This window comes from Ursus americanus, chromosome 6 (assembly GCF_024610735.1).
Source record: "Ursus americanus isolate L20-20 chromosome 6, mUrsAme1.1.p, whole genome shotgun sequence".
Taxonomy (NCBI): domain Eukaryota; kingdom Metazoa; phylum Chordata; class Mammalia; order Carnivora; family Ursidae; genus Ursus; species Ursus americanus.
In genome coordinates, this window is record NC_142132.1 from 37595969 (window position 1) to 37613177 (window position 17209).

Here is a 17209-nt window from a genome sequence, read left to right on the forward strand (position 1 = left end):
TGTACTGGCCCCTCCTTTCCAGTGCGGTTGACTGTGGACCAGAAAGAATGCAAGAGAAAGTGTGACAGGCTGACCTCTATGAGGAAAGAACCCTATCGGGCTCACCACCTGGTCAAGTATCCAGGGCAGTGCTGGCGGGCAGCTGTTGAGAGATTTAGCAAGTTTCCAGAAGGCCCCAACACAGGACAGAAAATACGCTCACCGTGCTGGGTCCTTGACCGCGCCTTCAGGGACGGGCTGCTGTTGTCTTCCACTACGCCGGGGAAGTACCAAATGGAGGCTTCCTTCCCCACAGCTGACAGGCAACTATGTGGGCCCTTGCACAAAACCACCCCTTCTGGAGTAGAGGACTGGCTTGCCTTTAAGAAGGGATTCCAGCAAAACCAAGGACATTCAGAGAAAAGAGAGTGCCTTTCCCGCTGCTACGGATCAGTTGACTAGGAAAGGCAAGCATGCCCCCAGATTTCTCCCTTAAGATTAGCGTGATTGCAAGGGCCTGTTTTCCACTAACCAGAGCAGCTAGGATTACACGACCCCTGGGTTGGGTTGGAGGAAGAAAAACCAAGCTTGGAAAATTTCGAGTGGCAACACTGATTTCAAACTTTTGGCTGTTACATTTGAATACATGTCTTTATTAGGAAAATTGTAAGTGCATACACATCTTTTCATTGATATGACTTCAAAGGAGAAATGGTTGTTTCTCAAAAGGAGTTATTTGTTAAAAAAAAAAAGAAAAAAAAAGCACACCGCATACAGGAAGCTGCCTTCTCCTGGACCATTTTCACATTATCTGGGAGATGTATTTAAACAACACAAAATACAGTATTCATCACATTTAACACTGAACCCATCACTGCCCAGAGACTGAGAAGCCAGCGAGGTTACTGACACACAAGTAGCCTGGGAGGTTTTTTCAACTTGGCCAAGTCAGTGGTCTGCTCAGGGGACTTGACGGTTTCTAGACAGCATTTCCCAGGGATGGGGGTCCCTCGGAATGGGTCAGGAAGGATGCATACAGGGACCCCACAGTTCTCACCTGGCTGCAGAAAGGTGCGCTGCCTGGGGTGGGGGTGATAAACTTCCGGTGGGGGGAGCCCATGGCCATAACATCAGGCAGTGGTCAGAAAAGGAAGGTCAAATCGGATCCAATGAAGAAGCTTAGAAGTTCTCTGGACTTCACAAAGCTGGCGGGGGGTGGGGGTGGGGGCGGGGACTGTAACCTTTTGCTATTCAGGCCCCTCTGCTCCAAGCTGAACCTCCTTTCTCTGGAGGACAGGCCCACACGCAGAGGGTCCCCCTCCTGAGCCTCCTCGCTGGGGTCTCAGCACCTGGCCAGCGCTGGACAAAGAACAGTACACACAACACTTGGCGCAGATTCGGATACAAACACGCAGCGCTCCCGCAAGTCCCCGGCCCACCCCGGCCCCACAGCGGCCTGGGTCCTGATGCAAAGGCTGGCAGGGGAGCACTGCCCTGGAAGTTACAAGGAGCCCAAGGGAAGGTCAGGGGCAGCAGCACTGGACAAGAAGGAGCAGCGGGGTGACCCCTAATCAGCGGATGCACTTGACTTGTATTTTTAAAGCAAAAAGGGGCCGGGAAAGCCTTTTCCTTTGCAAATAGACTATTTAAATGCATATTCCCTTTCGCCAGGCAGTCTCTGGTAGAAGCAGATTGTGAGTAGGACAATTGTTAGGCAGATAACTTTCCCCGCAGTTTCTACTCTTATCTATTTTTCCCTCTATTGGGGAGAAAGGAATGATTCTTTATTTGACTATAGTCAAGATTTAGGGCCATGTTTTTCTGGAAGTAACAGATTTAATAATGGTTCTGGTTCACGGATTCCCAGGGAGAAGGGGTCCAAATTTTCCATGAGCGTTTTAGATATCTTGGATTACTTAGAAAATGCCCGTCCCACTGAAAATTTGATCATTTCACGTATAATATAGTTCAGGAGACCTGCAGTGACAGGTTAATTTCAAAAGAGGGTCCTGAGACCAGTTCCGTATTCCTTATAACTAATAAAGGCCCCTGTATTCTATTTTATTCAATATAACATAGCTGATTTGAAGATACAAATTTTTGTTTGGCTGATGGATTAGCTTTCTACCATGAAGATCGTATAAAGTGAATCTTTATGGAAATGCTTAATGTTACTGATAACCCAAAGATTATTACATCTAAAACCACCTACAATTCAAGATTATTTTACTATAATATACTTTCTGCATGTTATTTACAGTGTCCTGTCAGTGGATACATCTTCTAGTTTTGCCCTTCTTTTTTTTTCAGCTTTCTTAATTTAAAATTTTTTCCTGGGCTATTTAACCAAAGGGGCAAAGTATTAGTGAGACAAAATGTAAAACAAAGCACAAGCAGCAAAACCCCATCAAGTGTTTACCTGTTCAAAAAGTGATATTTTTAAATTGTTTAATGCAACTCTACATGTCAGGGTTTTAACCTACTTTCCTAAACATCCCCTTTTTTAAGAGGAATGCCCTGCTGGACTTCTGGAAGCCAAGTCCAGAGGCCACTGTACAAGGTAGCAGATGATGGGATTGCCAAGTGGGGAAAAAGATGAGGTTAGAGTTTAACTGGGAAAGAATCTTCACATCCAGGACTCATTATTTTGTGGATCAGGTTTTCAAAAACCAAAAAAGAATGGAGGATTCTTTCCATGTGATTGCCAAAACAATCACGCGCTGGCAAGGGAGACAAGACTCTCCATGCTTCTGAGATATTGACAACTGTGGAAGCATGAAGGGCTGGCGTCCTCACGGGTCAACACTGCTGCAAACCGAATTCCCTTGGGCTCTGTGGATCCAACCTGGGTTTGTGATCAGTAGAGAAACCCAGGGTGTCCACCCAAGAGGCTCACAGCCCCCACCAGAAACCTGGTCAAAAGACATCTTCCGACTCCGAGCCTTTGCATACGAGGAGCTGACAGTGCATGCATGGAGGACATTGGCTTTGAACAAGAACACAGGATTGGACAACAGACAATATTTCGAACAAGACACAGATGTGCACAGTGTTTTCAGAACCGGGTAACACGAGACATTTTGATTTGCTTCTTGGTGCCCAGTTTAAATTAAAGCTTTGGTCTTGAGAGAGTCTTTTTCCGGGGTGATGGAGACAGTCTTGGATACACATGATGATGATGGATGAGAGAGAGAATGATGAGAAGAACGTGATGGGATGTAGAGAAGAGCTCAGGATGAGGGGCGCATCTCCCCCTACCCTGGCCTCGCACTCCTGCCTGCCTCAGCTCGGGGAAGCTCTGGGATTGTCACCGAAGGGGAAGACTCCAGCTCTCAGTCTGGGGAAGGGTGAGGCTCCTGCCTGGCCCTCTAAACCTAACCCTCCTCCCCCCCTGCACGGGGAAGCCTTCACTAGGGTTTGCCCAGGCCGACTGGCTCTGATACCTCCAGGTGGCTCTCCATCCTGGGACAGGATGGTCGGGGGTCCCAGCCTGCACAGCTCAGGGAGATCCAACACTTAGGGACCTCTGGCCAGGCGAGCGGCTCCATGGGAAAGATATTATAAGAAAGCAAGTAAAATAACGGCCTTAGTCTAAGTTCCTATCTGTCACCAGTGACATTGGATAATCAAACTAAATGAAGAATAAACACCATATATTTTGCTACATAATCAAATGGTGAAAGTAAGACGAACTGTGCAAAACGAAGCCCTGGGAAATGCACTGGGCCCTGCCTGGGTGCAGGGGAGCCGCTGCCGGCTCTTCCTAGACTGCTTTCAGACCCGGGCTCCTACTGTAAGGCTTCCTCAGGCTTCTGACCCCACCTGCGCCTCTCACAGCTTGAACCTCCTGTTAACAAGAACAGAGGGAGACACCATTAAGGCGGGTTCCCACAGCGGCCAGGCCGCACGCCTGAGACACCGAGCCCCGTGGCGGCAGGGCCCCCAACTCCTGACTTCCACGTCGTCGGCGGCGTATGCCTCCCTTCCGAGGCCCTGGGAAGGGGGAGGGTGGTGAGAGAGGCAGCGGGGGCTGAAGCGGAGGGATGGACGGAAGGTGGAAAGTGGAGAGGACAGACGGACGCAGCCAGCACGGGGCACAGCAGATAAACGAGGGCACACGGACAGATAGGATGGCACAGGGGTCACACGACAGGGCAGGCGGGGCACCCCGCCGGAGCCCAGCACACAGGGAGGGCCACCAGCCCCCTGCCCGAGGGCGGCCCCGCTTCTCACCGAGCCCGGGGGAGGCTGCCTGCTCCCCGGAAGCCTTGGCACCACCAACCACCTCCGTCGACCCCCCGCCCTCCCGACTGGCCCCGGGGTCTCTTGGCCAGGAGGGCAGGGGTGGCCCCGGGCAGCGCCGGGACCCTGCACCGTTCACTTGGCGCGACTGAGGGAGCACTGCCTAGTTTCCACCCACAACGGAAGGGAGGCCGGCTCTTCACTCCTCCACGGCCACCCCGTCTTCAGCGGGGCTGGCACCGCACTGGCTTGTCCCATACAGTGAGGGCCCACAGGACTGGAGCTTGCTTGCTTTTCTTAATGTGGGGCCCACTGTCTCGGTCCCCGCAGCCCCAGCTCCCCCAGCTGGGGTGGGAGGCAGTGCTGCCCTGAGCACTGCAGAAAGCAGTCTGTCACCCCAGGGCTGCCATAGCTTGACCCACCGTTGCTAGATGGCCAGTAGCCCTCCATGGTGTCCAGAATGGACCTGCCACCCCTTTCTAGGCACAGAGATGTGCTGATGCTGCTGTACGAAGAATGGAGAGCATGGGGCCACAGGTCTGACCGGCTCCGGGGTGCTTTTGTAAGAGGAGGACTACCCCAGCCAAGGTCCCCCAGGCCGGGCCTGCTGCTGGCTTCCACAGAGGACTGCAGCCCTGGGCAGACCAGCAAACACCCCAGCGCCTTCGGAGGCGGGGAGGGTGGAGAGGGGTCGGGGCGGGGGGGCAGGCCTGCTATCCCCGGCTGGCAAGGTGGGCGCAGGCCCAGAGTCAGCCAGATAAAAGGGACAGCGATGGGGACTAACAGGTCTGTGGCTGCAGCGCCCTAGCAGGACACTTCTCTAATGGAGAAAAGGAATGCCCACAATGCTCTACGCCGCTGTCCCAGAGGAGGGCACTAAGGCATGAGGGAACACAGTGCTCCAGGTGAGTCTGACAGGCAGGGACCTTGGATTTTCTTCTCCTGATCCCACCTGTTCTGTCCTCCAACCACTTCATTTTTCTGAATCCACATACTGAATTTTGACCAGGGGCTCAGGGTGCAGGGTGAGTGTTTATGAGGGACAGGAGGATGGGGAGAACAGTCCAGATATTCCTTTTTCAAAGTACTGCTGAGATCAGGGCCTTGCTCTCCCACGTGATCCCCCTCCTTCTGGTCCAAATTAGAGAGACTTGGCAAGAAATCTTAGACATAAATCTGTGGGCGGTATGAGGAAAGTTCTAGAACTTTCTAGAACACCATGTTCACTTTAAGCAGATATTTCCCATGAGCGAGGAGGACTGAGGCAGCTATGTCCTGGAACCTAATCGCACAGGGTCACTGAGCCTCTCCCAGTAGAAGGTGGGTGGGGATAGGCCCTTCACACAGTTCCTCCATGTCAGGGACCCGTTTAAAGAATCTATAAAGTGAATTGCCCGGCCCAGAGGCTCCCTGAGAAGTATTTTCCACAGCTGCTCGCTGGGAATGTGGAGCTCCCACCCACTTTTCCCACCTGGTGTGCAGAAACCACCCCTGCTCGGAGGTAAAGTCACTCTCACAGCCTTGGGGGCCTAGGGAGGGGCTGCTGGGCAAGCCCCACCCCAGCCAGCAGAGGGGTGGAGGGCCAGGCAGCAGGCCCTTGGGAAAAAGAGTCATTAGCACCTGCAAAAGGCATGGCCACAGCTGCCCCACGAAGGCAGTGACGGGTGGCACTGGCAGCGGTCAAGGGGAGGGCAGGAAGCGCGTGTCCCTTGCTGGCTGAGGCTCCCACTGCTGGGCTAGCGATGGCTCTGTGCAGGCCGGGCAGCCACAGCCTGGCCTCAGCAGGAAGGCAGACTGTGACTGTGTGGAGACTTGTGGGCTCCCGAGTGGTCACGGGCCCTTCTGAGAGAGGGAGTAGAGGGCAGGGTGGGAGGCTCGGCAGCCCAGGGCAATGCTGGAGAGACCCTGGGCCACTCTAGACAGAGTCCCGAGCATAGTCTCCTCGTCCCAGACCGCAACCCCAGTCTCTGCACAACTACTTTCTTCATAACTTAGCAGACCAGGGAGGGCCTGAAAATGCACATAAATACAGAAGCTAGTGTGGCCACAGGAGCACTGCCCCTCCACGGAGGTCTCAGCCCCTGTGCAGAAGGCAGGGGGTCTGCCCTGGAGGAGGGTTAGAGCAAATTTACAAAGCGCCGGGGGAGACAAGAGCAGCGTGCACTGCGGTCCATCTCGAAGTGGCAGATAACTAGTTTTTCCTTTTCTGGGCAGCCTTTCTCTTCTTCTGTCGCTTCTTTTTTCCTATCTTTTCTTTTTTCCCCATTTTTTCTTCTCTGCGCCCCCTTAGATAAAATTAGTAGAACCATTAATGATGTTGAAATACACAGGGGTCTGTTTCAGTCTGCACAATTTTTAACACTGGCCTGGGTATCTGTTTAACTCTGTTTAAAGTCTTAGGCCTAGAGGCCCCTGGGCAAAGCTCTATCCATCACTACTTCATCAAAATAAATCAGACATTTTCCCCAATTCAAAGAAAAATGTTAGCTGGCCTTCCAGAACATCTGGGAACTGGTTATAGCCACGGCCAATATGCCAGCCTGGCCCTGGGTCCAGCTATCGCCTAAGGCTTCCAACCCAGAACGGCATTCACATCTGAAAGGGTGTGAAGGCACGTCCAGGGCCAGGCTGCTCTTGGCCTTCTAACTCACCTCAATCCCATCTCCTTTTGCTTCCTTCCTTCTCAGTGCAGAGATGAACTCTGCTTTAGCTTAAAAAAATACCTGCATTTCAAATCGAATCATGCTTTGCATTCAGGCAGCCATCCAGGAGAGGAGAAAGAAGGCAGGCCTGATCCCACCCTCTCCTTTCTGGATGCCTGGGGACACCCCTTGGGAATGACTGGGATTGTTCTGGAGAGCAAGGGAGAGAGCTGGTTAGCAGAATTTGATTAGAGCAACTGGCTCATGATTGTCACATTAAAATGATTCAAGCTGAATGGTATTTAATGATTTATGGGGTAAGGCCACCTGTTCCTGTGAAAGCTTGCTATTAACCATGGCCTGGAATTATGGGAGTTTTACATGGGAAAATGTGAAAGCTGGATATTATGAGAGTTGAGTCTCTGGAGATTACGTGGGGATGTTAGGAGAACCAAGGAAGAGGAGGAAGGGGAAGAGGAATTAGTGAGTCAAATATTATTCTTCAGAAAACTAGCACTGCTGTTTCCATTGGGTTAAAAAAAAAAGGCACAAGAACTTGGGTTGCAGCTCTAACCTGCTCCTGAGCAAGGCCCACGCTCACAAGTTAAGTCGGCAGGAAGGATCTAAGGCTCCTGACCAGCAGGCCACCTTACCTTCATCAACTCCACAAATGTATCTGAGCCCCAAGTCTAACGGCTGATGGATTTACTTCGGGTAAATAAATTCCCACATACGGTAGGGGGTTGATACCATGAAACAATTAGCATTTTATTGCTAGTGCATATAATGTCACATTTGATACAATTTTAGTACAAGTGAAAAAATACACTGTGGCTAACATTAAAAAGCTGTAATCACATTTAGAGATCATATATATTTCTTTACAAATTGCCAGTAGTTCAAGATAATAGAGAAATGTGACCTACTGACATTCATATGGCTCCACTTCAAATATATGAATTGTTCGGCTATAAATATATTCTGAAATACATTTTTCTAAAGAAACATAAAAAAATGTGCACAAAAAATATATAAAAAATGCCTTGGAAAAAGTTACAAATACCACCAGGCCCATCTGTGGATCACATTTATGCGTGGAAATGTCACCTTGCCAACGTTTCTGATTGGAAACTGAAACCCTGCTGTGGTTTCAGGAGGAGGGGTTAGTGGCAAGAGGCTCATTTATTCATTTATTTTGTCCGCTTCTGATTTCAGAGACCTCAGAGTTTGCAGAGCCTCCGTGGCCTGTCTAAGCCTCAGAGGCAATCACAGAAACCGAATTCCTCAAAACAAGTCCTCAGATTGAAAATTGCATTTGATTCTGCAAAGACCGGCCTTTTGAGGGGAGGCGGAGACATATCATCTCCCACCCCCCAGGAGAGGGCCAGCTCCACTCTGGAGAAGGCCGGAGAAGATTCTCACAGAGGGCCTGAGCAGGAGAGGAGGGCAAAGGGAGGAGGAGGCTGCAGGGCAGTGCCCTGCCAATCACCCTTCTCCCCACTGAGCATGTACAGAAATGAGAAGCAGAAGCAAGAGGAAAGCATGCTATTGGAGGCAGGGAGAGGCCTGGGAATGGCCGGGAGAGGGTCTCTGAGCACAGTCCCCAGTGACAGTAGCTTCTACGTGGAGCCCACAGATCCAATCACCGAGCTCGAAAGAGGAGGTGGAGGCGGTGGCCATGGCCTAGCACTGGCCTGTATCTGAGTGGTGGAATCACACTGGCAGGTGTCATTCTAGGAGGGGCACCCCCTGCTGAGGCCGCCCACAGCCTTCCTCCAAGCCAGCAAGTCTGGAGGAAGGACACTTTTCTGAGCTCCATGCTTGGCCATCACCTGACTGTGCCCAGATGCCCCGGGGGCAAGGAAGAAAAGCTCCAAAACAAACCAAATACAGATCTTGAAGTAATCACGGATTTAAAAAAAGATAATGGGGAATGATGAGGATTGTGATGGTCGGGAGAGAGCTGGCAGTGGGAAATGCTGATGGGACAACAGGATTTCTTAGAAAAACCCCAGTTATAAAACAGCCAATGCACAAGGGTCTGGGCACGGGTGAATAGAAGCTGCAGGATCGTACCAGATGCTATAAACGCGGTTGTCTACATGCGGGGCAAACCTCAAGCCCGTTCCCAGGTCCGTGTGCTACCCCCCAGGCACACCTGGCCCTCCCCATCCGGGCCCTCCTCCCCCACGCCTCGCCCTTCCATCTGCCACACGGTGTTAGATTTCCTCAAGTGGATCTAGCGGAAAGTCCTTTTTGGCTGTTGTGCTTACTTGTTTAAAGCTTTCTCCAGGTACTCCTGAATCCACTTCAACTTCGGGTCAATGCACACTTGTCTGTTGTTGCTCTTCAGCCTCGCCCTGCCAAAACAGAAGAGGCGACAGTGTGCAGCTGAACAGAAGGAGGCGCTGTCGTGGTCTGGGCACTGGCTCATGGGCCACGCCAGGGCCCTCGCGAGCACCAGGGCCCCACATGGCAGGCTCGGGTTCAGGAGGAACTCAAGGTGTGCCGGGGAAACCCAGTCCCACTGCAGAGATCCGGGGAGGGGACAGTGTCTTCACAGGGGAGGACAGGGAGAGCGGACGCCAGGGAACATCTGAGTTGGCCTTTGACGGATGCGGAGGCCCTGGGCAAGTGGTGGGGGGCGGGGAGCAAGAGCAAAGGCATCAAAGGGGTAAGTGCCCTGAGGATGTGGAGGAAGGTGGGCTGCCTGAGAAGGAGGTGGCCAGATGTCAGGGCAGAAGAGTGGGACTTTCTCTGCACGATTATGGGGACTTATGCCGGAGAGGGACAAAGGCAGATTTTTATTTGGATGGATCATCTTGAAAGTACATGGGAGACAGACTTAAAAGCAAGCCTGGAAGTAGGAGATTCAAAAAGAGGTACTGCGAAAGTCTGGGGAAGAGAGGTGACAGGGTGTGAGGGAGGGACCGTGCAGGTAATTTGCCAGAAAGTGGTTTCCAGGGAGATTTTACAAGTTCACTGAATGTTCCATGGTTGCATTTGTTTTTCAAAAAATCACACGGCACCTTCCTCCCACTTCTCGGCTCCACTCACACCTCCCCACCCGACACCTCCTGGCGGCAGACTGGACTTATCTCCGGGTCCCCCTCCATAAAGCCCTGGGTACCAGTAACCTCCAGCAGCCTGAGGACTCCCAGCCCAGCCACTCATGGGTGTGTGAGGACAACTCAGGCCGGCACAGTGGCTTGGGGACACCCACGGGAGGCTGCCTGCAAAGTGACTGACATGCACAGAGGGAGGGTGTGATTCTGTGTCTGCCCAGACCCACAAATTACATCTGGCTTCCTTCACTTCAAGGGCATTCCTCGCAAGGGCCCCAGCATAATCTTTGCATAGAACTGCAAAGAGGTCTATGGAGCTAAATTCAATATCTGATAAGATACTTCTCAAAGGAGAGAGAGTATTTTACTGTAAGCAAAGTCCGTGAAAAAAACATCCATGTTCCAGTGGCCTACAACATCCTGTAAGTGACAAACCCATTCAAGGCAGCCCAGGCTAGCAAAAAAAAAAAAAAAAGATAAAATCGAACTTCAGACCACTTGGTATTGGGGAGCAAAGGTTTCCCCTTGCCGCTTTCATTCCCACCGCTGTGGCCCCACCCCATTCTCAGCACTGGGACTTTTCAGGAGGTGAGCTCCCTACAAGACACCCTGAGCCTCAGCACCCCTGCGTCTAGACACTGACTGCACTCGCTGGGGGCAAGCTCGGGTGCACTCAGCTCTCCTGCTGAACCTCACCCAGCCTCCTGCCCCCCAGGCGAGGGGTTTTCATGTGTTCTCTAGGTGTAATTTGCATTTGTCTCGTTTCCCACACGAATGACATCAAACATCAGCAGTTGCCATCAACACCAGCAGAAACAAAAACTCTGTGCTGTGCTTGAGTCAAAGCAGTTAAGGGAGCTGAAAAGTTTGAGTTTTGCCCAACGGTTAGAGACCACTTAACCTGAATTGGGGTCTTGTGAGATGCTGCTGTGTGATAAAGGATGGATTTAGAGCACCGAGGCCTGGAAACCGGCAGGACAGACCACAGTGACCGGCAGAGGGCTGGCTAATTTACAGGACTGCAGCAGAAGCTCTGTTTCTCTGGTCTGCAGGCAACCCACTGTATTCTGCCGTCTCCTGGGCCCTGGGCAAAAGGAGGAAATTTGGGGAAAAAAGAGGCAAGAACTAGGAGCACAGCAGGGTGCCTAGGGTAAGAGTGGCTTCTGAAACTCCTGCCTGGTGGCATACCCAAAGGCCTCCTGGTAATCACAGCTTCCTCTAATTATGCCAAGGTCAAGGCTGGCCGCCCGGCATGTGTCCACTCTCTAGCTTTTACAAGTTTTGAGTTAGGGGCTACTCAGCCCCTGGTGCAACGCCCCTGAAGATGATGTTCAGACTTACACGATCTGAAGGGCACAGTTCGGAGTGTTGAGGATTTTGAGATGCTTGACGTTGGCTCTGGCAACGTGGCTCTCGAAGAATCGGCAAGGACATCTGTAGCTCAGGCTGACCGGCTTTCCTAGAAGAGGTAGTGAGAATGGGGCAGTTTGTGATGATCCTGCCGGACCCTGGGGATACATGTGTGTCTGGGTCCATGGCTGAGGGGTAAGGTGGTGGAATGACGCTGAGGATCAAGAGCCGTGGGACGAGTCACGGGGGCACCCTTGCTAAGAGCTCTCGGGCAGCACAGTGAGCTCTGGGGGAGGGGGCAGGCCCAGCTTCCATAGGGCAGAGGGCAAATGGAGCTGCAGAGAGCTGGACCCTAGAAGACTGGGGAATTAGAAGAAGAAGCCCCTCGCTCAGGCATCTCAGGATAAAATATATTAATCCCAGGAAAGAACTGTTTCAGTCCAAGGTACTGGGGTTCCCAGTTAATGTCTGCAAAATAAATTCCCCCAGGGCCCACTAAGAAAGCCCTCCTTACTCAGGGAAGGAGGAGGGGGAAGCAGGAGGCTCCAGGGTCTCTCTTGTCCCAGGAGCCACTGTAGTTCCCCAGGAGAATGCTGCCTGCCCCCTCCTGCAGTCTTCTCCCCCCACATTCACCTTAAACCCAGGCAACCACAAAAGAATCCTGGCAGGCTTCCTACCTGGGAGGGCAGGCCAAGGGCCCACCTTCTCCCCAGCACTCCCCTGAAGGCAGGGAGATTATCAGGGCCGAGTCAAATGTGGCTTTCGTTGTGCAGGGATGCCACAGCCTCCTGGGTTATATTACCTCTTTGTTTGCCAATTCACCAATTTGCAAAATGCCATAATTGACACTCATTAGTTTAAATAAGCAAAGGGCTCCTGCGGAACCTACCACTCACCCTCTAAGTCTAGAATTGCAAGCCTTGAGGGGCTGGGATCTTCGCGGGTTTTTTTTTTTTTTTGGCAGATTTTATCCAAGCCCTACTTAATACCCCAAATTATTTGAATTTGTGGATCCTTTCATCAGGGATTAAATGTATGTCTGAGAATATTCAGTCCAGAGGTTAAAAAAAAAAAGTTTGCCTGTTTACAGAGCTCCCAGAGGCCTCCTGCTGGTCCTGAAGTTCTGCACTTTGGGGCAAGGGAGCTGGGGAAGCTGCAGGAAACCTCGTGAGTAAGGGACTTCTTCATTTTTCTAAAGGCTGCATTCAGTTGAGAGATGGCAGGGCCTGCATACCAAGTCAGGGAAAAAGCAGACCACCCGGCCCCCTAGGGTCAAACGAGATTCCCTAAAAACCGGCAAGGAGAAAGACTGGCTTCAGGCTGCTCAGACTCAGGGTCCTGGAGAGCACCGGGAGCAGCCTTCACTGTATACCTAAGTGACTCCAGAAAGTCTCTGCTGGCCTGGCCTTCAGCCAAGGCACCCAGTCCCTGCAGGGGAAGCTCCTACCACACTGCCCTTACCGCCCTGTAACCAGATCGCCTGGGAAAGGGACCCCACAGCTGGGGCTTGGGGGCTGGGGGCTGGGTGGTCTGGGTAAAGGAAAAGCCGAAAGTCTCCCCTCTGAGTGGCCCGCCTCCAGGTTCCCTGGAATTCTCCTGGGTCCTCCAGGAGAGGACCAGTAGCCCAGCAGAACTGGGCTTGGGCGGTGACACAGGACGGGTCCCAAGCCTACTTCGGCAGCAAGCTGAAAGGTACACAGTGTGAGTGCTTCGGCGGGTGGGGGCTGCCGCTCTCCTGGGTCGGGGAAGCAGTTCTGGCTCTGCTTACCAAGCAGTGGAGATCAGGCCAGAAATCAGAGCTGATTCTGAGCTCAAAACACAGGCTTTCTCTTCTCTTCTTTTCCCCCCTCTACCCCCTGGGATTATCCATTTCCTTCAAAGGCAATTCTTATTCCCGCTCCCAGGACCCCATTGCCTGACTGTCAAGTGGGGAATTTCAACAGGTTTTTTAAAGTGACAGAGCCCCAAGGGCTCTTACCAAGAGGACACAGTGCTCTGTCCACCTCTGTCGTCTCCTCCAGCTTTCTGTGAGTATTACTAACTTCTCCAACTGGTTCGGATGTGACTCTGTGTAGGCGAGACACCTGATTGGCCTAGATGTTACAGGGTTGGGAGCTGGTGAACTTGGTTCCAAGAGCCCAACCTGGATGTAACCCCTGAAAGCCCAGCGCATGCAGGGCCCCAGCTGCTTGGCTGAGGTCAGCCAGTGGAAGGAGGGCAGGAGCCCGAGCCCGAGCCTGGCCCTGAACAAGGGTGTCTCCAAGGGCAGCTTTGGAACTCAGTATGGGCACACAGGCTCCAGAAGGTCAAAAAGTACATTCCAGCCTATGAATGCAAGGAGAAGCAGACCGGCCTCGAGCCAGAATCCTGTCCTGGCCACTTGGCTGCCAAGAGGGCAACTCAGAGAGGCAAGCAACCAACCCTTCCCAGGGTTAGGATGAGTCTGCTAATGACACCCCCATTCCCTCTGTGCTCCTTCCAGGTCAGCTATGCCTAGGACTCAATGACCTGGGTGGTCCCAGCATTCCCACCCTTTCTGCAGCTCCCCTGAGATGGGGGGGGGGCAGCACCATTTCCCTAGAGAGGTGTACGAGGTATACACTCACCAGACACTCAATTGTTCATGCTCAAACCAGACTGTCCCCCATGACCTGGGGGGTCAGTGGGGAGACTCAACCTCACACGCTTTTTCAGCTAGGCAGTAAAATTCGAATTACCTTCCATCTAGTCCCTCTGCAGCTCTGCCCAGCAACTTGCTACATTTCCCCCCCCACTCGGGGATCGAACTCACAGCCCTGAGATCAAGACCTGAGCTGAGATCAAGAGTCTGATGTTCAACCAGCAGAGCCACCCAGGTGCCCCTTAACTTGCTACACTTTTAAAAAACACTCCCCAGGCAGTCGGCTGTGAGCCCCTGGTAGTCCAGGCCCTGCTGCCTGGCCCAGACACATTCATGTCCCGCCTTACCCAAGCTGGCTTCCAGTCCACTGCCTGCGAGGATGCAGACGAGGGCCGGAGGCTGGAAGCCAGCCTAGGGCTGCCGGGGCTCACTCAGGCCCTGCCTGGACCACGGTGGCTCCAAGAGTGCTCCGAGCGTCCTTCAGCCCTTTGCAAGGGTTGTTGGCAACTTCGCAGCCAAGAAAGGACAGCGTGGCCTGGCTAACATGGCTTGTTTTGTGTGTTTAAAGACAACAGTTTATTTTGGTTTGCAGCAGTGGTGTCTTGTGACAGGACAGCGAGGTTTCTCTTAAGCTTCAAAAGAAAAAAAAAAGCGCTCTCCCTCTCCCAGTGAAACAGGACACCACCTTTCCCAGTGGCCTAAGGCCTTGGCGATTGAACTTTGCTGCCGCGCTCATTCTGGGGTAAGAGCGATGGCTTGGCCGGCGACAAAGGCGCCAGCCTGCAGGTGTGTTTGGGGGGCAGGGGAGGGGCATGAGCGACCCTGGCGGCCCCTGGGCCTCTCTTCGGTGGCCCCGGGAAGAGGCCAGGAAGCAGGCTGGACGCGCGCCAGGGTTCGCCGCGTCGCTGCGAAGCGTGGAGCTGTGCAGAAGCGCGGGCCGGCGGACAGCGCAAACCCGACAGCTGCTCTGTTTGGCTCGCCCGCTAAGCCTCGGTAGGGTGGGTGCGGAGAGAGGGGCGGCCTCGCCTAGAGGGGACGCGGCGCAGCAGCGCCCGACCGCACCACCACCACCCGCGCGTCGCGACGCGAGACAGTCTTGGCGAAACGCTCTCTCGCACTCGCATCTCCCGCACCCGGCGCAGCGGGGCCTCGGAGTCCCTTCGCCTCGAGAAACCGAGCCGCAAGCTGGAGGGCACGGGCTGGGGGAGGGTGGGAGCGCCACCCCCGGCGCCCGCGGCCCCCGACTCCGCTCTGCTCCCGCGCGCTTCTGGCGCGCTCGCAGCCAGGGATCCTGCCGGACCCGAGTCTGGCGGCCGCCCACCGCCCCGGACCCGAGCCCGGCTGCGGAGCGCGAAGCTTCAGCGCGGGTGGTGGCTACTACGCTTGCTGCTACGCTTGGGGCTTCGAGCGCCGCACCTTGAGGGAGCGCGCCCCGCGAAAGGGACTGCCTCGACCTCCCCTGTGCAAAGCGGCGCGAACTGGGTTCACTCGGGGCAGCGCGGGCGCGGGCAGAGGAGCCGCGGCCCCGCACGGAGCCCGGCGCCCGGCGCCCACGCCTCCGCCGCCGAGCGCACTCACCGTCGCTGAGGCACAGCGCGACCAGCACGATGGCCAGCACGACGACGACCTTGACATTCATGGCACCGGGGGGCAGCTGGCGGACTCAGAAGGGACGCGGAGCGAACGCGGCGTTGGAGAGTGAAAGTGCGGCGGCGGGAGGCGCGCGCCGGGCACTTTAGAGGCGCGAGCGGGGCGGGGCGGGGCGGGGCGCGCGGCGAGGGGCGGGCCCGGAGCAGCTGCCCGGCGGCATTGGGGGGCTCGGGCGCGCGTCCCCCTCCCACACGGCAGCCCCTCCTGTCACCTCTCCGCCCCCTCCGTGCCCGGGGCGCTCCGGGGCTGCGGTGCGCTCGGGCCTCTGACCTTCTCCGGTTACGCGGGGCCCTGCTCGGTCAGGCTCAACCTGCCGCGAGGGAACCCAGCCGCGCGGGAACCCAGCCGCGGGGTGAGCCTGGGCTAAAGGCTAGTTATTGTGCCCACTTAGCAGGTGGACACATGGAGTCCCAGAGACGGGAACTGAAATAGGACCAATGATAAACAAGCCGATGTGTGCCGGCGAGGCCCGAGGTAGCTAAAAGCGTCCCGTTTTTGGATCTAGACCCTGGAGGTGGCCACCGGCCCCGGGCTCGTTGCCTTGTGGCCCGGCAAACTCGGCCTAAGGGAAGGAGACCAGTCTTTGCAGAACGAGCGAATCCCAATCCAAGCCAACGCTATCACTTAGTAGCCAAGCCTCAGTTTTCTCTCCTGTAAAACTGCGACTTTAAAATAGAATGCTGTGTCGCCGACAGGAAACAAAATCAGTCCGCTCTGCGACGCGGTGTATTTAACCTGAGTTCTAAGTAAGCGTGAATGTACTTGGCTCGCTGTGCCTCTGTTCTCTCAACTGTGAAATGGGCTGACCACAGTTCCCACCCCGCCGAGTGTTACTGGCAGAGATGATTGAGACTCCTCTCTCCGCCGTGGAGTGCTCACCATTGAGTCTGGCACATATTCAGTACTCAATAAATGGAAGCTAGAATAATTGTTTAAACAGCATTTTCTCCTTCTCCCGATGAATGCCTTGTGCGACCCAAAGTGTTGAGAGAACTCCCTCTCTTCCCTCCTCCCTTCTCAGGACAGTACTCCCTGGCATCGACCTTTCTGGTCCAGAAAACGAGTCGTCCCTGGGCGGTGTCTGAACTCATGGCAGGCTGTGCCCCAACCTGAACACCCCGAGATGGCCTAGCAGGGAGGGGTGCAAGCAGAAGGCCCAGGAGGCGCAGGGGTGAGAGGAGCACGTTTTGGGGCCTCACTAGTGACCACAGGATGCTCCAGCCACCTCCTCTTGCCCTTACTGGAGTAGCCATAGCGGAGTGAATTCTATCCCTGGCACCATCCAAGGAGCGCGCGGTGGGGACATTTCTCTGTACCTGGAAAGTCCAGTAGTCCGGACCTTAGGGGGAATGGGCGGGCCCGCGGGGCCTGGCTCAGCAGCTGCAGCCAGGGGCCACAGGAGGGGGCGGTCAGGAGAAGGCTGCAAGAGCTCTGGCACGCAGGTCGTGAGGATGGGTGTCTTTTGTGTCTTTTTTTCCAAAACTACTTTCACGCCCAATTAGATGCACTGTGAACTTAACATTTCTTCATTCATTCACTCCAGACAGAGCTCACTTCTGGGTACTGGGCGTAAAGCCGGCAAACGCACGGGCTTGGTCCTTGCCATTAAAGAAGTAACAATGCAGTGGGGAATACAGTCCTCAGGCATTCCTCAGCCCCCA

At 54.2% G+C, this 17209-nt stretch overlaps 1 protein-coding gene across 3 annotated transcripts; it reads right to left on the reverse strand.

Annotated features, from left to right (window-relative positions):
- Nucleotides 1–611: 611 nt before the first annotated feature.
- Nucleotides 612–15634, reverse strand: CXCL12 (C-X-C motif chemokine ligand 12). 3 transcript variants are annotated; one of them, XM_045809928.2, is made up of 4 exons: nucleotides 15477–15634; nucleotides 11270–11387; nucleotides 9137–9223; nucleotides 612–3826 (listed from the first exon to the last, which is right to left on the reverse strand). In XM_045809928.2, the coding sequence occupies exons 1-4, from the start codon at nucleotides 15535–15537 to the stop codon at nucleotides 3811–3813; spliced, it is 282 nt and encodes a 93-aa protein (XP_045665884.1). In that variant the 5' UTR covers nucleotides 15538–15634; the 3' UTR covers nucleotides 612–3810. The 3 variants fall into 3 exon arrangements, with proteins under 3 accessions (XP_045665884.1, XP_045665885.1, XP_087719046.1); XM_045809929.2 differs by lacking the exon at nucleotides 612–3826 and adding an exon at nucleotides 3833–6506; XM_087862920.1 differs by lacking the exon at nucleotides 612–3826 and having other exon boundaries at nucleotides 7607–9223.
- Nucleotides 15635–17209: the final 1575 nt, after the last annotated feature.